Source organism: Vipera ursinii (genome assembly GCF_947247035.1).
Source record: "Vipera ursinii genome assembly, chromosome: 14".
Lineage (NCBI taxonomy): Eukaryota > Metazoa > Chordata > Lepidosauria > Squamata > Viperidae > Vipera > Vipera ursinii.
Genome location: NC_139527.1, coordinates 11,380,626 through 11,396,443, shown reverse-complemented (window position 1 = coordinate 11,396,443; position 15,818 = coordinate 11,380,626). Strand labels below are relative to the sequence as shown.

The 15,818-nt window shown below is 52.3% G+C and overlaps 2 protein-coding genes across 13 annotated transcripts in view; one reads left to right on the top strand and one right to left on the bottom strand.

Moving 5' to 3' along the window:
* The window catches only part of PISD (phosphatidylserine decarboxylase), a 61,976-nt gene extending 58,549 nt beyond the window's left edge, over positions 1 to 3,427 (top strand). For all 3 annotated transcript variants that reach the window (XM_083373918.1, XM_083373920.1, XM_083373919.1), the window contains exons 7-8: positions 1,041 to 1,201; positions 1,596 to 3,427. In XM_083373918.1, the coding sequence (XP_083230044.1) occupies positions 1,041 to 1,201; positions 1,596 to 1,820 (386 nt within the window). In that variant the 3' untranslated portion in view covers positions 1,821 to 3,427. The remainder of the gene's footprint in view (positions 1 to 1,040; positions 1,202 to 1,595) is intronic.
* Positions 3,428 to 3,429: 2 nt separating this feature from the next.
* SFI1 (SFI1 centrin binding protein) overlaps positions 3,430 to 15,818 on the bottom strand; it is a 36,904-nt gene continuing 24,515 nt past the window's right edge. For 2 of the 10 annotated variants that reach the window (XM_083373908.1, XM_083373907.1), the window contains 12 exons: positions 14,800 to 14,960; positions 14,445 to 14,519; positions 14,193 to 14,267; positions 12,254 to 12,430; positions 11,844 to 12,073; positions 10,696 to 10,788; positions 9,475 to 9,715; positions 9,158 to 9,266; positions 6,225 to 6,324; positions 5,282 to 5,384; positions 4,443 to 4,550; positions 3,430 to 3,739 (listed from right to left, as the gene is read on the bottom strand). In XM_083373908.1, the coding sequence (XP_083230034.1) occupies positions 3,632 to 3,739; positions 4,443 to 4,550; positions 5,282 to 5,384; positions 6,225 to 6,324; positions 9,158 to 9,266; positions 9,475 to 9,715; positions 10,696 to 10,788; positions 11,844 to 12,073; positions 12,254 to 12,430; positions 14,193 to 14,267; positions 14,445 to 14,519; positions 14,800 to 14,960 (1,580 nt within the window). In that variant the 3' untranslated portion in view covers positions 3,430 to 3,631. Of the gene's footprint in view, positions 3,740 to 4,442; positions 4,551 to 5,281; positions 5,385 to 6,224; positions 6,325 to 9,157; positions 9,267 to 9,474; positions 9,716 to 10,695; positions 10,806 to 11,378; positions 11,547 to 11,843; positions 12,074 to 12,253; positions 12,431 to 14,192; positions 14,315 to 14,444; positions 14,520 to 14,799; positions 14,961 to 15,818 lie in introns of those variants that run through there. The other 8 variants (XR_014493809.1, XM_083373904.1, XM_083373906.1 and 5 more) reach the window with 8 other exon arrangements.

Below are 15,818 nucleotides of genomic sequence, written 5' to 3'. Positions count from 1 at the left end.
GCTGCACATTTCCGCAAGAGGTTCTTCTCCCCACTTAAGAGAATTCAGGAGTTGGTGATTCTCCCCACACTCCTCTGCAGGTAGACAAGAAAACCTGACAAACGGGAAATAATTTTGGGATACAAAGTCTTTGTCCAGGGATCGATCAAAGCCGGCTGTTCCAAAGCCAGATTGGCCCGCAGCTCCAAGGCAGGGAGCTTTCTTTGCTTAGCAAATGCCGGGGTCCTTCGGCCAGTGCCTTCTTTGCTTCCCTGAAATGCCTCCATGGACGACTGGGAGGCGCAGGGCATCCTAGCAAGAAATGGGGCTGGGTGGAGTCTTGTGAAGCCCCACTGACAGCAGCAGGTGACTAGGATCAGGAGACCAAAAGGGAGGGGAAGACTTTAAGCACTTTCCCACCACCTCTGCCCCCCCCCAAAGATCCAGAAGAGTCCCCACCTTAGCTCACTTGGGAGACCTTCCTTATCCCCACAGCAGCTCAGACAGAGCAGCGGCCCAGAGCTGTATGTAACCTTGGAGCAGATCCCTTCCTGGGGGAAGGAATCAAGTCCCCACCTCTAGTTTTTCTCTCTCAGCCTGCCCTGGTAAGCCTTCTCGCCCTCTCTCTTCACTAGCACTTACACTAACAGTACGTACCACCCCGCAGTGCTTTACAGCCCTCTCTGTGCGGTGTACAGAGTCAGCCTCTTGCCCCCAACAATCAGGGTCCTCATTTTACCGACCTTGGAAGGATGAAAGGCTCGAATCAACCTCGAGCCAGTCAGGAACAAACTCCAGTCTGTGGGCAGAGTTAGCCTGCAGTACTACACTTTAACCCCTCCCCACCAGAGCAGTAGGTTCAACGGACGTTAGGGGACTCCTTCTCTGGTAGACATTGTCTTCAAACGCCTGCTGAACTACTTTCCAACATTGCTGGAGACATTAGACGGCCTCAGAGGTCTTCTGGCATCTCCCCTCCCACGACCTCAGTTCTGTTTCCAGCTTCTGGAAGCAGCAGCTGGATCAGCCAAAACCACGGCAGAGACTTGCTGTCTCCCCAGGTGCCCTGATGTCTGTGAACCCTGGCGTGGCACGTTGGATCAAAGAACTCTTCTGTCATAACGAGCGGGTCGTCCTGTCGGGCTTCTGGAAACACGGCTTCTTTTCCTTGACCGCAGTGGGAGCTCAGAACGTGGGATCCATCCGCATTTACTGCGATCAGGTGAGGAAACCTCAAAGGGAGGCTGGGTTGTTTGAGCGGCCGTCAGGTGGGCGAGCCCCAGCATCCCTGCGTCCTGGCCCCTGCCCAGGGGCACAAGGAGACCAGGCTGCAGAGTGGCTGGAGGGCCGCCAGGTGATTGAGTTGGCAAGGGGGCAGCTTAGGTGGTTTGTGAACCCCGAAAGCTGCTCCTGCCACTAGGAATACACCCACCTGGGGCTAAGGCCGGCACGGCTTCCACAGGAGCGTCAGAGGCCCCCCCCCTTGGGTTCCCCATCAGCCTCGCCCATCTTTAACGCACTGAGCGAGTTCAGGCCATAGACGAAGAGTGAAAGTGGCCCACTGCATCTCCCTCACCTGCCCGGCAACCCCCTTCTCCCTTCCTCCCTCCTGGCAGAAGCTGCAGACCAACAACCCCAGCTACAGCAAAGGATCCTACAACGACTTCAGCTTCGTAACCGGCAAGAACGAGGAAGGCGTTCCCATGAGGAAAGGAGAACATTTAGGCGAATTTAATTTAGGCTCAACAATTGTTCTGATCTTTGAGGCGCCCAAAGACTTTAACTTCTACTTGAAGCCCGGCCAGAAAATACGCTTTGGGGAGGCTTTGGGGTCCCTCTAGGGTCTCCGTGGTCCGAGGGGAGGGGCTTTCCTGTGGACAGGGACTCCGTTCGTACATGGAAGCCGTTTGTGTGGTGAAGCGCTGCTCAGCGGGACCTGAGTGAAGAGAACGAGTCCTGGGTCTTGACCTGGGGGGGCCGGGCTGGTCTCCGGGAGGGCTGCGGATGGGTCGGGGACTGTGGCCTTCAAGGATGTTGACCGGGGGGGGGGGGTTCTTCCTTCCGGGCTCTGAAGTTTCTTCCTCTGGCTCCACACGCAGCTGGCCTTTGTGCGGCTCCTCTGCTCTGCGCCGAGAAGAAGAGGAAAGGCAGAAGGAAGCTCTCTTCTTTAAAGGGACACGATCCAACTGGCCTGCTTAACCCTCAAATTCACTTTATCTACACCAGTGTTCCACTCCAATCCTGGAGAAGGGGGAGGTCTCAAAAGAAAAAACGCAGCTTGAAATCCGACTAAGGAACCTGCTAAACATCTCCTCGTCTCCCTTTAAAGCAGAGGTTTGTGCTCCGTCTGAGCCTCCAACACTGTCTGTGTTCAGCATTTCACCCGGATCGGGGGAGCCCAGCTGACCTCTTCCTCTGGCTCATTCCAACTTCCCAAACTGTCCTGCTGTGCTGGGCCTTCCCTTTTTCTGTCTTGCACAGGGGATCTCGGATCCCCTCTCTTGAACCTGGCGTGTGAAAACACACACCAGTCCCACTAGGAAGGATCGGAGTTCGTTTCTCTTCCCTCTGCCCAGGACTACTTAAAGAAACACCATGAGGAACATTGAACAATTCTCATGTCTTCTCCTATGTATTAACTTCCAGTTCTCTGCTGGAGCTGTTCCAAGGATGAGGCTGAGGAGGAATCAGAATTGATCACTATAAATTCTCCACTTTGCCCTAAAATATCTTTTATAGGCTTCAGACTTTGGGGTTATGGCCATAGAAAAAAAGGAGAGTTGTCTGTCCTTTTTTTCCTATGGCCAGTAGTTTTCAGAGACAACTTGCTGTAGCTAAATGTAGAGCAGAACTTGGTCTGACAAGTCCTGTGTGTGACGCTGCATACCTATGATAAGGGCCTTTATCTGTGGCTGTGAGGGATGAAAGGCAGAAAGTGGACCTTTGTGATGGCCGCTTCCTCCCCTTCCTTCCTTTCCCACAAGCCAGAAGCGAAGTTCTTAACCAGAAAACAGCTTTTTAATCCTCCATCGTCCCGTGCCCTGCTGCATACGGCCCCAGGAGGTCACCAGGAGCCACACGACAGACAGCCGTGCCTCGCTCTATTAGAGGAGGGGAATTACTTGCTTCTCTTTGCTAGTCTCTTTGCAGTCCGACTCTGAGCCTTCCGCTTCCCTGTTGCTCTGTTCTGCTGTACAGGAGCCCCTTCAGTTGGTCTCCGTCGGAAGGTGGTTCTGGACCAGGTCCTGTGAAACTCTGGGCTCAGGGGGTCACCCAAACCCTAAACAAATTGGGTTTCTTGGTGACGCTGTGAATTTCTCCAACATGGAGAATCCTTTTATTTTTCAACTGTATCAGTAGCACAGTATTTTTGTATGTCAAAATATACAACTTAAGACATTAACTCATTAATGGCAAATGTTTTAAAATAAAAATAAGAACTGACCAAGCTTTGACTTTTAAAGTGTTTTATTTTGGAAAATGCTGTAGATGCGTTCTTAAAAGCAAGCCCCCCCCTCTCCTGGGGTGGTTGAGTTTGAGGAATGTGCGGGACTATCTAAGCTGGTGGGCGCAGCTCCTCTGGCCCTGCAGAAGGACGGACAGAAGGGCGAGTCCTTCGCTGTGTGATCACGCAGGCAGGAGGTGGAGATGCCTAGGTCTTCAGAGCAGCTTGGATGTCCTGGACACGGTTCACGTATTTCTGCATCAGCTGCCGCTCTCCTTCCAACGTGCTTATAAGTGAGCCAATCTGCACCTTCAGCTGCAAAAGAAAAAAGAAACCAGGAACATGAAGAATCATGTGGGTGAGGGACAGCCTGATTCAACTACAGAGAGATGGCATGCTGTACCTTTCTGAAACTATTATTCCTAAACATTTTCCCATGAGCAACAACCAACTCTCGCACCCCGGCTTCTGCTTACTGCACGTCCTCAATCCCCTGAGCTGCCAGATCAATTCTAAGTTTACTTCTCAGAGGGATTTGGGGGAAGCAAGAGCAGCTTCATTTACCCCAAGCAGATTCCCAAACAAAATGTGGGTTAGCAGTGTAATCCCTCTGCAGTGTAATCCCTCTGCTAAAAGAAGACCAATATTATTTTGGAGTGTGTTAATGAGAGCACAGAAGTTGGGAGAAGTCACAGTTCCCCTCTCCTTTGCCTTAATTGAGAACTGCTTGGAATATTTCTCCAGTTCTGGGCACTTTTTTTTCAGGTGAAAAAAGAGAGACAGACAAACTGGGGCAAGTTCAGAGGGCTACCAAGATGGTGAAGGGCCCACAGCCCAAGCCCTGCACAGTAGGAGAAGTTGAAGAATACGCCTGTGTTTAATCTACAGAAGACCAGATACGACAGCAGTCTTTAAATATCTGGAGGTAACACACAGAGATGGGCTTGTTCTCTTTTCCACGGCCACCTCTGGTAGAAGAAGAACAAGGGTTAAAGGCTAAATAGACATCAGGAGAAACCTCTGGATTGTATGTGCTGACAAGGAGCCAGATGAAGCAAGCCTGGTCTCCTCTTGCTGCAAGTCTTGAAAAGGCTGAGTGGTCGTCTGTCTGAGGTTCCAGCGAATCCTTGACAAGAGTGGAGGGATGGGACTTATGTTCCTTCCAAATTTATGGGTCTGAACCCAATGATTCTCAACATTGGTACTTTTAAGATGAGCAGATTTCAACTCTTAAGCTTGCTGGGGAATTCTGGGAGTTGAAGTCCACATATCTTCAAGCTGCCAAAGTTGAGAAACACTGGTCTAAACTTTGGGCTTGTGTCTAACTAGAATCATTCATAATTTATCTTCTATTTCTTTGCAAATAAAATGGAAAGATATATGAAGGGTGCTAAGCAACCGGAGAATTACGATGCAGCTGCCAATTTTCTGGATTCGGAAGGACTGGATTATGAAGTTCAGAGTGGAGGGGTGGGACTTCTGCTTGAAAATCTAGACCTTGGGGGATATGTTATATGCACACTCAAGAAAATCAGGATATTCCGTTGTGATAGGGAAAGACACAAAGCAATTTTGTCTAGTAACAGCTCCTCCTGTTCCTACAATGTTCCAATTTCCAGCTGTTATTTTTGCTGACTTGTCTTTAAAATCTATGAGGGCAGTTTCCACGCTCAGTGCTACAACTACAGGACAAGAAAGAAACTCAGAGCCTGCCAAAACCAGAAAGTATCTTGGGGGTGGGGGGGTTGCAAGGCTCATTTCCGCTCTTCTTGAAGAAGCTGAAATGTTGTAGTATTTGCTCTGGCCTGTCCAAGGCTACCCTGTCTACCAGTGACCCCAGAAGCCTCCAGCTAATACCTGGCCCAGCTTCTCGCGGATTTCCTGCGCATCGGTGGATTCCCCGACTCCTCCTCTCAATTCCAGCCACTTGCCAAGAAGCCGTTCCTGTCGCTGGCAAAACCTAAAAGGCAAGTGAAAACTCTTCATTTTGCTTCCAGAGAAGCAACGGATCTCTGCCCAAAGCTCACATCAACTGCACTTTTACAGCTGATTGTGATCATTTTATTTTTTTAAACAAAAGTAACAACTGAAAACAATCCGTTAATTAGAAACAATAAAAGAAATAGATATAAAATGGAAGCTAGATAGTGAAACCTCTTCCAAAATAAACACTGACGCTCCTGGGCCACCACGAACAGAACGGAAGAGGCCATCCTTCTTCAAACCAGTCTTGGTTTCCAATCTGCTGTGACCACTAGACAGCCTGACCACACAGCCACTGCTTTCCATACCCACCTGGAGAATGGCATCCATCCACCCCCAACTTGGCTTCACAAGGAAGTCGGGTGACAACTATCCCCGTTTCAATACCGCCCCACAGGAAGCGTGGGAGGGGAAGAGGGGCTGGCTCCTGGGAGAACAAGCCTGGAGAATCCTAACCCCTGCCCCCCCTCCCCAAAGAGCACCCCCCAGGCCCCCATCTGGCCCCTTCCTTCCCCACAGAGCACCGCTGTCCAACGGATGCTCTGGGCACCTCCGAAGGAGCAGGGAGAGGAGAGCAGGTAGCGCAAAGCAGGCAGGCCGGCTTCTGCAGCGGTCCTGGGTGCTCTCTGAGCTTGGCTGCATTTATGCAGACCTTTCATTGCCCAAACTAGGTAACGTCATCAGTGCTGGGAAGAAGGAGGAGGTCTTCACGACCATTCTCCACAGCCGAGGAATTCTTCCGATTCAGACTCTTCTACAAGCTGCAAAGCAGAAACCAAGCCCTGAATGGGAATAGAAAAGCATTCTTGGCACACACTTCAGTTCCTGCTGCTGGCTGTAGTAATGCTGCATTTTTTGCCCCATCAGTTGGAGCTCATCCTGCAGATGCTGAACTTCAGCCTCTCCTCGTTTGGTTTCTAAAACAAAAAAGAAGTAACTTGCTTAGCGTTTGGAACATTCTTCCCATCCACTTTTCTTCTAGAAATTATCTCTAGAACTTGCCAAAATTTGTGCAGACTGATCTCTTCCCAGTCTCGTTCAGCAGGCAGAGGAACTGCCAGGACGAAACAGGATTAGATGGTTCCACTGTCTTTTGCTTGAAAGGCTCAACAGCCAACAGCCCCAAATACACAGGTTTTCTTTCGCAAGTTCTTGCCACGCTTAGGTCAAGGGCCTATTTTCAAAACACTTCAGAATTTCTGCTTCTTTCTTTCCTAAATAGTCTGGATTGGCTTGAGATTCCCTGACACGTGAAAGTACATTTTTCTAAAAAAGGGGGGGGGGGAATAAAGGAGCTAATTGTAACATTTGCATTCTGCTGATCCCACATGGACTCTAGTGGTTTACACACAATCCAACAATAACCCCCTCAAATGCAATGGTCTATCCAATTAAAACAGCCCCCCCCGGGATGAAAACTTGGTGACACGAAGCCCCAGACTGTCTCCAGCCCAATCTCCTCTTGACCACCCACCTCAAAACCAGCAGTGAGGGTTCCATTCTGGCCCAAGAAACTCCACATACAAGATGGGCACCACACAGACATTGTTGCCTTGTTCTTCCTCACACCGTCTCCCTAGGTTGAACTGTGCCCGGGTGCCAAGCCATCTATGGAAGCTTACTGGCAACTAAGGCAGCTCCTGCAACATTGGTGCCACACTCAGTGGTTCTCCTTCATGAATTGGGGGGGAGGAGTTCGATCTGACTGCAGCTTCCAAATGGGCCCCACATACAGCATGCTGCAGTAGCCCATCCCTACAGGTGCCACGGCCCTGGGTAACGACTGCAAGGGCTTGAGACGAGTGCTGTCCCCTAGCTGTGGCTTCCAGGTGGCTCTCTAAGGCAGCAGCCCCCAACCTTTCAGGCACCAGGGACCGGTTCCGTGGAGAGAGGATTTTCCGTGGACTGGAGGGGGCCTGGTTTCGTGTGCTGCCAGCATCTCACAGATGGGGCTTTGCTTCTTTCTGCAGCTCATTTTCTGGCACGCCATGGCCCGGTGCTGGTCCACTGACCAGGGGTTGGGGACTCCTGCTTTAAGGGTAGCCTTAGATTATCTCCAAGTCACAGGCCTATTTTCTCTGGGGGAGCACAGTTCCATCCAGAACTACAAGGGGACAAGACCAATTTCAGGACAAGCACTACCTCTGCCTTGCCAGGACTCACTCCGTCGTTCCCATCCATTCCCACACACCTTCCTGGCACCGGGTCAAGATTCCCAAGCTTTCCTGCCTTAGTAGGCATCACCGTCACAAAACATTTCAGTCCAAACGAGCTAATGACTCCACTCAATGTTTTCCTGGACACATTTAGGAGCAGGATGAGAGAGATGACCCACAAAGGAGCCAGCAGGGTGACCTCTTTCCACTCTGGCACCAACCACTGAAACTGCCCCTTTAAGCGCTGACAGTTTTCCTGATTTTTCCTTCACACCACCTCAGGTAAAAGCCAGGACAGGCATACACCTAGCCCAGTGGTTGCCGAGTCCGTTCTGCAGACTGCTTCACCCACTCGCTCAGAATCTCCAAACCACAAAGAATCCCAAGTTTGTGCAATTTTTTATCAGCAACACATTGCACAAATATCTCAAGGCAGCCCTCCAGTAGCTCTCGACTTTCACCTCCCAGAAGAGAGCAGGCAACGGCTAATCACCAGGTATTCTTTGCTCAAGGTAGTAAGGGTGGGAAACGGAAGACAGCTTCATGGTTATGTATGAACTTTATGTGGCCAAGAACATGTCTAGCTGTATGTAAAGATGTACAGATCAGGCCAACGGCTCGGATGCCGCTGGCACCATGACGATCATAAATTGCTAACCCTTCCTGGAATTCTCTCAGAGTGTGTGGAAGTTGAAGCTGCCCAGCACCATCTGCCAGGGACGCTCCCAACACCAGGGCAGAAGTCCACTCTGGCATCCCAGAAAGTGATTCTGCCACGCAGCACGTTGGTGCATGAGTGGACGTCCAACTTGCCTCTGCAACTCGACCTCAAACAGAGGTATCCAGAGCCTGTCATGTCAGAGACAAGGGCTTGACTGCCATCCAAGTGCCCCTGAGAATCTCCTCCCCTTCTCCTCTCTTAGGACCACGGCTACTGGAAGACCAAAACCCCAGAGAGGAATTTCCAATAAGGTGGCATCCCACCTTTGTCCAGTCAATCTTCAGTAGCACTTCTTCCTTTTGATAAGCTCAGATCCTAAGAATTCAGGCAAGAATCATTCATCACACTGGAGGAGACCGAGGCTACTCCTGCTATGTGGAGTCTCTTGCAGCTGGCCCTCCTCGCAGGTTTGGGAGTGTGGATGCTTCTAGAGTGACCTATGAGGCCGGTTACAAGCACCACTCGGCCAGAGGGAGACCATACCACGAAGCAAAGACCATACCGCGAAGCAAAGGCTACACCACACTCTTTTGCTCCAACCCAATTCAAAAGCCGCTCCAACCCAAGAAGCTCCCAAGAGGCAACTGCATCCTAGGTCAGATCAGAAACTCAAAATTTGCAGGAAGACTCGAACTCGGCTCTGTTGAGATTGGCTCCTGGGACGGCGCCTTGCCAGCCTGACTGGCTTTAGCGCCCCTCCCGGTGAACCAGGGAGACGTCTGTCCGAGTCGCTTCCAAACAGGGCTTGAGGAATGTTCCCACCCTCTTTCCTTCGGTCGGGATTCCTGCCTATCCCTATTCTCCACACGTCGCTTCCACGCAGCAGGCCAGGAAAACGTTCCTGCCGAAAGGCTCCCAGGATGCCAGCATTACCTGTTTTTCCGCAGAGAGGAGGACTCCTCCGACTCCTCGTAAAATCTTCGGGAATGAGCAAAGGCCCCCTCGCCTTGCCAGGGGATGCAGCTGGTGGTCCGGGGGAGGGCTGGGGAAGGGCAAAAGAGACCATTGCATCCGTGGCTCTGGGCTGGGCTCGCTGGCCCCACCTGAAGGTCCCTGGAGGCCGCCGGCGTCCCCGGGCTGAGCACCTCAGCCATTGGCCTCTGGACCATGGGACACCCCGATCCAGCCCCGGGCAAGAGGCTGGGTGGGGGGAGCCGCAGAGCAGGAGGTGCCGCTTTCCAGATGCTCACCGTCTCGACACTCGCCCTCTTTGCCCCCAGCGTGAAGGAGGCGGGGGGCTGCAGCTCTGGGGCAGCACTGGTGGGGCCGTGCAGCCAAGAACTCCCGCTGGGTGGTAGTCCAGATTTGGGAAAGGAACCAGAGGAGTAACCGCGGCCACTGAAAGGGGACGGCGAAGGGTCGATGCTGGGGAGGGCAGACAAGGGGGGCCCCGCAGCCGTTGGCTGAGCAAAACCAGCAGAGCTTCCCAGCCTGTGGGGGAAAGGAGAGGAATGTTTGCTACTTTTTGCATAAATACTCAGTGCTTTTCCTAAACTTTTATCCATATATCCAAATGTCTTTCCTAGGTCTTTTTACCGCAACTTGGAAACAAAGCCATCACACCCAAAACAGCACACACACACACACACACACACACACACACACACACACACACTGGTCTATGCTGATAGCCATCCCCTTCCCTTGGCCAAGCCTAGCGCTGGCCCGAGGCCTTCTGTCCACTGACAAACCCTCCTTGGGAATCGGCCAGGGATGCTGGTCCCTGAAAGGGGCGATGCAGCATAGCTGGTTGTTATTTGCTCGTGGGTTATTTTTTAACAGGTTCTTATTTAACCATCATAAAGTGGCTTATCTAAAAAGGAAGCTGAAATTCTGCAACTGGAGGTTGGAACAAATTTGCTTGCATAGCTGAATTTGGCTACGATACTAGTCACGATCGGAGCTCCGTTGGGAGACTGATCTTGCGATGGCGAGTCAAAGCCACTCTGGCCACCCGTCAGTCTAACCGCACGTCAAGAGGGAGCCCAGCTGGCAGGTGCAAAAGGTGCCCCGTTAAACCTCTGCCACGCAGGGGATGCTGCCTCACCGGGCAGACCAGACAGGAAACTAAACCAGCTGAGCTAACTCGACTCTTTTGTGAGGCTGCCTTAACAGAATTTGCAAGTCTGAAAGGACAAATCTCCTGGGGTCACCTTTACCTCATGAGGGAGGGTCCCTTGCAAGCCTCTCTCTCTGCCCCTTGTGCAGATGTGGGCAGCGCCCTCCCTTATCTGACTGTTCACATGTCTTCACCCCATCTGCCAAGGTCTTTCCCACATACCATTACAATCTCTTTGCAGTTTTCCCCGAAACATAGTTTGACTGGGATGCCCGAATCTTTGCCTACACCTGAACTTTGGACCCAAATCAACCTGACCTGACTCTTTCTGTTGTTCTTGCGGTCCACTTACCACTTCTCTGTGTGGGGCAGCCCCCTTTTCTCAGGAAATGGTATCAGGAAATCAGGTCTACGAGGTTGCAGCCTCACCTGGCGAGCAGCGTACCTGTGGGCAGGAGTATGCTGTTTGCTTGCCACACACACACACACACACACACACACGGGGCAGCAGGCCACCAGCAGGACACAGGCAAAGTGGCTTTGCACAAGCTGATGGGCTGCCCAAGCTCTCCTCCTCTATCCCCCGGGCCCTTTAACCAGGACTATTGGGGGGGGGCAAAGAGGCCATCAGGTGGCCAGTAGAAAAGGCAACGGCCAGCCCAGGTTCAGGAAAGGCGGTGGAGAGAGCCACCTCCGAAGGGCCGCCTTGTGGCCAAACAGGCCTTCTGCCTCCTCTGAGCTCAAGCCTTCCCACGGCCAGCCCAACGATTCACGGGCGACCGCTCAGGCCAGGCATCCAGGAGGCCTCAAAATGGGGCAGGACTCCCCTCTCAGAGAGTGGCTGCCGGAGAAAAGGGCTGCTCCGACAGTCTGGGCCCGGGGGACGTTTTCTGTTGCAGACATCAGCTCTTCTCTCGCTCCTCCTCTGCAAGGAAACCTGCACCCAGTGCAGCACGTTGCAAGCCAAGCTGGATGCAGCCGCAGAAAAAGCAAATCCAGTCCTTGACAGCACTGACCAAAGTAAAGGATCTCAACTAAAAGAAGGCACAGCTCCTCTCCCGTCTACACTGGGGACGTGGCAGGTAGCATCCGGGATCCAGTTCTGGGCAGGGCCATTTGGGAAGGAGCTGGCAAACCGGAGCTGTGATGAGAAGGGGCTGGGAGGAAAACGAGGAGCAGCTGAAGGCCCTGAGGATCTTCAGCCTGGAATAAAGAGGATGGCAGGGAGATGGGGAAGCATCTGCCACGTGGAAGACGGGGCAGAACTCTTCAGGGTTGGTCCAGACAAGGCAAGGTAGGACAATGGCTTTAAATTAGAAAGAGGCCGTTTCTACTGCCTCACTGCGGGAGCTGCTCCTTGACGGATCTGAGGTGGTAGACTCTCTTTTGCAGGAAACGTGGATGCTCTAAGAGTGGAATTCTACATTGAACAGGGGTTGGACTAGATGGTCTCTGAGATCCCATCCAACTCTTCCATTCTGATTTAAAATTCTGACTCACAAATCTGTTAGGATGGAATCTCCAGCAGCCTGGTAGTCGCTTGGCACCCTGGGAAGATTGGCCTGTCCCCCGAGACCACCAGGAAGGACGTGGCCCAGCCTTGGCACCTCAAACGTCACGTGCTTCTTGGCGGGAGTGCCCGAAAGTGCCAGGCTGGGCTTCCGGGAAAGAGCCTTCTGCTTCCACATCAGGGCATAACGGTAGACCAAGTGGTGGCGCTGACACGCAGCCTGCAAGCAAGCACAGGGCAGGAGGGGCTGGTCTCGCTGGCACCCAGACCCCGAATCCCACCCAGCAATGAAAAGCCTGCCACAAGCAGAAGGCCCCCCCGCATCATCAGGCTGGCATGCAAATCAACTGGCACCCTCACGGGGCGAGAGACACGTCTCCCAGCCGGGCTCCTGCTTCACCTGCAGCTGATGCTGGGCTTGCAAACGCCCTCGGTGCTGCTTCACGGCGGCCACGAATCTCAGGACGCGGCAGAGGCCCTCGCGCAGCAGCTCCGCCTGGTAGCTCTCGGCCGCCCGTGCGAGCCGGCCCTTCTTCCGCAGCTGCTCCTGCACGAAGCCTCGCCAGGCACTCAGCACCTGCAGCCGAGACAGAGCGGCATCCCCCTGACCTGATGCCCTCTCCCGCGCGCAACAAAGGGAAACGGTGTCTTTGCTCTGGGAGTTGTTAGGAAGAGTGATTGCAATGGCATTCCTCCTGTTTTTTGGATTTCATCCTCCAAATGCCTGTTTCGCAGATGCAGGTGCAGCTTCTGGGCAGGGAGACGTTGGATGCGCCCTCAGGCAACTTGACTGAGCCCTGACAGCAGAACTGGAACAACTCTAGAAATGAAGAACTAAGGAAGTTCCTACGCTGGACAGAATCTGCTTCTGAAGAAGAATTACATCCTACTAGCTTCACATCCCTGTAATTTTAAAGACGGTTTAGGGGGAAATGCCCTTTTTCCTAAGCAGAGAGGCTGAAGAAGTGGCCGGTCAGTGTTGCAAAAGCCCTTCTAGGGAGCCTTTGTGGGTTCAAGAGGCCGGTAAGCAAAGTCACAGGCTTAAAGGGAGGAGGAAGAGTCTAATTGAGCCTCTGTCTCGGCTCTCCTGCGGGGCAGATCCGTTGCTGCATAAACTCTTCTCCTTAACTTTGCCCTCCTTCCCTCGTTGGCTGTGGAACTGCTACTCCACAACCCTGGACAGGATCTGGCCTGGTACGTGTCGCTCTCACCTGTTAAAACACTGATGCTCAGAGGGTGAAAGGTACCCAGGTGAGAAGATTATGGGGCCTATTTCCCCTGGTTTCGTAACAGAGCGTTTCAAGACCCTTCTAAGAGTTTGGCAGGCTGATAAATATCTGCCTACAGCCTCACTGGATGTAGGAAAAGCTCTCCGTGAAGGACATGCTATATTAAATGCTTAAAATGTTTAAAAACCTAACGGAAAAGAACTTGAAAATCTTTTCAAAATTCACAACAGATGGTAATCAACAAGATGGAAACTGATCAAACAGTTACATCATTTCAATATCCTGTTTTTTTTTCTTTTACATTTGGAACTGGATAGAACTTTTACTTAGTTGCTTTTTAAAGGTTTGTCTTCTGTTTCCTGTTCCAAATTTTTGCCATTTTCTTTCTTTATCTGGATCTCTTCTTTGATGCAGACGGCATATCATAATCATGCAGCTTTATATAGTGTATAATAAACCGATATCTAATGTTTCAAGAAACATTAACAGTGAAAAGCTGCATCCAACTAAACAAGGGCTTCGGTGGCTCTGACGGGGTTGGGAGTGGCGGGGGCTGCCTCTCCTCCCTCTGAGGGCCAAACAGCCTCAAGACTGCCCCGCATGATGAAATGTAGCATTTGGCAAGACCCAGAGGCGGTGGCCGTGGGCAGAGCTGCTGGACCCTCAGCTGACGTGTTAGGAGAATGAGAGCTGCTTCTCCATTCTGGTCCAGCTGGACTCTGGGCTGGTTCTGAGTCAGGAATCCACAGAGGTTCTCAATCATCCAGGTCATAGTTGCCCCTAAGGTGTTTTTTTCAAAAGGTATCTGGACTTTTTTTGTTTTTTCCTGAAAACATTTTGCTTCTCATCTAAGAAGCTTCTCTGGAACTGGAGAAGCCTCTTGAATGAGGAACTAAACGTTTTCAAAGAAAAACACCAAGAAAGTCCAGTCGCCTTTTGAGAAGCAGCCCGGGGACGTCTGAAGCACAATGCCCAACGGACACCCCACCTCCTTGGCACAGCCTCTCAGAGCCACAAATGGTGCTGGAAAGAGGACCGGAAGGTGGGCACCGGTGAGCTCCACAGCCAGCAGTCCAAAGCTGAGTGGGCACTTGCAGGGCCAAGACTGACCTTCCGCTGAAGAGTCCGGGACCAGTGCCAGAGGGCCTGCACGCTCTGCTGCCGCTCTCGCCGTCTGTCTGCCAGCTGTAGGTGCAGAAAGAGGGTTGAAGGCCACGTGGACTGCCAGCATCCGCAAAGGAAGTCCTCTGGTGGCGGCAAGACCGAAGGGGAGGGTGCCCTCTCTTCTCCCCCCAGGAAACCTCCAGTTCTGTCCAGCCTCAGCCTCTCCCCGTCCAGCTTGGAAGGGGCGGCCGAGCTCACCTGGGCCTTCCAGGAGGCAAAGGCAGCTGCGGAAAGTCTCCGGGCCAGCAGCTGCTCCCCTTGTCTCCGCAGGAGCTATGGGGGGGAAAGCACAATCTGAAGCCCCCTCCCCTCCTGGAGGGTGGGTGAGGGCTGCTTCTGCCTGCTGCAGCTGCTTTTCCCAAATGCAGACAGTAACCTCCGCTTCATTCCCTCCCAGCACCCCCAAATGGCTCCACTGCTTCAAGGGGTTCCCCCAGTGGAACCCTAACCCAGTGGAAAGGCCACATTTGACCAGAGAGGACCTCCCACCTATGCTGCCCCTCCCCAAAAAGGGGAATCTCCTCCCGGGTGGGGAACTGGCAGAGGGGCTCACCAGGACTCTGATGCGGCTGAGATGATCTTGCTTCCACCTCTCCAGGCACCGGCCGAGCAGCTGCCTCCGGTGGTGCTCGGCTGCCACGGTGAGCCGTCCCCTCTGCCGGGAAGAGCTGGCAGAGGCCTCCCTCCAGCGGAGAAACGGCCCCCGCAGCCTCGCTACAGGGAGGAAGGATGACGCGGCTGCTGTGACAGCCCCCTGGCCCGTTCGGCTGGGGAGGCCCATAGACCAGGAGGGACCCACCTTGGCAATTTTAAGACTCGTGGAGTTCAACTCCCAGTCCACCAGTCTTGGACACCCCTGCTCTAGAAACAGAGTGGCAAGCCTTTGGTGGCTGCTTCCAGGACGCTGCCCTGTGCCCCGCTGGTGTCACCCCACTGCCAACTTAGATATGGGTGAGAGGAAGAGCGAGTGGGGGCCGGTGAGCTGGTCCTTCACTCCACAACTTCATCCATGCGAAAGCCAAACACAGAGCAGCTTCCGCTCCCCGGGGTGGGCTTGCAAAGGATCAAGTGGCTGTTTAGCCAGCTGGGTGGGTTCTGCCTAATGTCACCCACCCCACTTGGTTTAATTAGCAAAGAAAGACCCCTGGCTCATTTCTTTTTCCGAGAGAATACTTTACAGAGAACAAGGCAGTTACAGATGAGAGCGGGCAGAACCTGTCAGCTTGGCACGAAAATGATGCAATGGATGCCCCCCGGCCCTCTGCCCCTTGCTGTCAGTCAAGGTCCAAAGAAAAGCTTCTAAAAGTTAACTTTTAGAAAACAGAACAAGACTATACTCAAATGGATAAGATGTTTATTTAGAATATTAGATTTTGTTATGAAAAGGGAAAAAAGAAGTTGAGATAAGGGAAACTTTGGTTACCTAAAGCTTGGATATTTTAAATATCAAATGTTAATTTGAACTTGACGGGAAATTAAAGCTTGGGGAAAAAGCAATAACCGGTCATTGATTCTATATAAGGATTGAATGTAAACACAATTAAGATACCTATAAGCTAAAAATATTGATAA